We start from the raw sequence: 1970 nt of genomic DNA on the forward strand, positions 1-1970 counted from the left end.
AAAAAGCCAAGACATGGAAGCAACCTAGATGTCCATCAGCAGATGAATGGATAAGAAAGCTGTGGTACATATACACAATGGAGTATTACTCAGCCATTAAAAAGAATACATTTGAATCAGTTCTGATGAGGTGGATAAAACTGGAGCCTATTATACAGAGTGAAGTAAGCCAGAAGGAAAAACATAAATACAGTATACTAACGCATATATATGGAATTTAGAAAGATGGTAACAATAACCCGGTGTACGAGACAGCAAAAGAGACACTGATGTATAGAACAGTCTTATGGACTCTGTGGGAGAGGGAGAGGGTGGGAAGATTTGGGAGAATGGCAATGAAACATGTAAAATATCATGTAGGAAACGAGTTGCCAGTCCAGGTTCGATGCATGATGCTGGATGCTTGGGGCTGGTGCACTGGGACGGCCCAGAGGGATGGTATGGGGAGGGAGGAGGGAGGAGGGTTCAGGATGGGGAACACATGTATACCTGTGGCGGATTCATTTTGATATTTGGCAAAACTAATACAATTATGTAAAGTTTAAAAATAGAATAAAATTAGAGAAAAAAAAAAAAGAAAAGACCCTGATGCTGGGAAAGATTGAAGGCGGGAGGAGAAGGGGACGACATAGGTTGAGATGGTTGGATGGCATCACCAACTCAATGGACATGAGTTTGAGTAAACTCTGTGAGCTGGTGATGGACAGGGAGGCCTGGCGTGCCCAGTCCATGAGGTCGCAAAGAGTCAGACACGACTGAGTAACTGAACTGAATGGAAAAAAACAGGGTGTCCTTCCAACTTCTGTTCAGAAGTGTATTCCCTTCAGAGCATTCTCTGCTGTTGCTGTTGCTCCCTCTGTACTCGAGTGAGGTGAGACACGTCTCCCAGCCCTGAGCTTGGACACGCAGGTCGTTTCCTGCTCTTTCCGCATCAGGCCCGCTCCTCCATCTGGCTGCTTCCCGAGACAGGCTCCTGAAGGGGAAACCTGACTGCTGACGCTAGAGTGTCTTCAGGTCCTTGACACCCAGGTGCTTTCCAAAAGGCCGTGCCTATTGGAGCTCCTCCCAACACTGCACAAAAGCACAACCGAGCCTGCTCAGCTGCTGGTCTCTTCTGCTGCAAAGCATACCAGCATCCGTCTTCACTGAGTAAAGGCATATAGCAAGACAGAGACTAACAGATGGAGAGAAAGGTAACATGAAAACATGTTTTCAGGAGGAGGGTCTCCCTGGACCACTGATGACAGAAACAGGAAAATAAAAGCATGACCTGATGATTCAAGTTGATAAACAGTCTTTACAGGACGAAATGAAGGAAAGAAGGGTGGGAGGAAAGGAGAGCGAGAAGCCACCGAGATAATTCATACTAAGTGAAGACACAGCTGGACACAGACCCGTGGGCTCAGTAAGCGTCCGGGACAAGAAGAGGCCCCAGAGACGCAGACGCGTGGGGTGCACTTACCGGTCACCTTGGGGATTCCCTGCAGACGCGGGACAGGCAGGGCCACCACGACACCCAGGCTGGTGCCCACCATCAGCAGGCCGTGGCAGACGAGCAGGCTGGTCACAGACAGCCGCTGGTGCCCTGGACGGAGGGGACAAGAGAGCTTCTGCCCGCAGCCCAAGCTCCGGGGCAGCAGTCCCGGGAACTGCCCAGAAACACTGCAGACCCCCACCCCGAGTGCTCCCCAAGCCACATCTCCCAGGAAAGCGGGTGTTGCCAGAGCCCTAAGCTCACGCTGCGATGCTGCAGCCAGATGAGGAAGACTCTGAAGAGTGGGTACGGCCCGGCTGCACTCAGGACCACACAGCCGCGGCCAAGGGACAATCCAGGCATGACACTCTAGGCACCACTGGGCCGGCGCTTCCAGAGCCGAGCACATCCCCCAGAGCCGTGCAGGAATACCATCTACTTCCAGGCAGAGCCACACGCGCACACACACACGCATGCACACACACACACACACGTC

The 1970-nt window shown here is 51.7% G+C and overlaps 1 protein-coding gene across 1 annotated transcript in view; it reads right to left on the reverse strand.

Moving 5' to 3' along the window:
• Positions 1 to 716: 716 nt before the first annotated feature.
• ARHGEF10 (Rho guanine nucleotide exchange factor (GEF) 10) overlaps positions 717 to 1970 on the reverse strand; it is a 60517-nt gene continuing 59263 nt past the window's right edge. Inside the window, exons 28-29 of the mRNA XM_010833412.1 lie at positions 1463 to 1585; positions 717 to 1071 (exon numbers count right to left, since the gene is read on the reverse strand). Coding sequence (XP_010831714.1) covers positions 932 to 1071; positions 1463 to 1585 — 263 coding nt within the window. The 3' untranslated portion in view covers positions 717 to 931. The remainder of the gene's footprint in view (positions 1072 to 1462; positions 1586 to 1970) is intronic.

This window comes from Bison bison, unplaced genomic scaffold, assembly GCF_000754665.1.
Source record: "Bison bison bison isolate TAMUID 2011002044 unplaced genomic scaffold, Bison_UMD1.0 scf7180017863606, whole genome shotgun sequence".
In the NCBI taxonomy this organism is placed as follows: domain Eukaryota; kingdom Metazoa; phylum Chordata; class Mammalia; order Artiodactyla; family Bovidae; genus Bison; species Bison bison.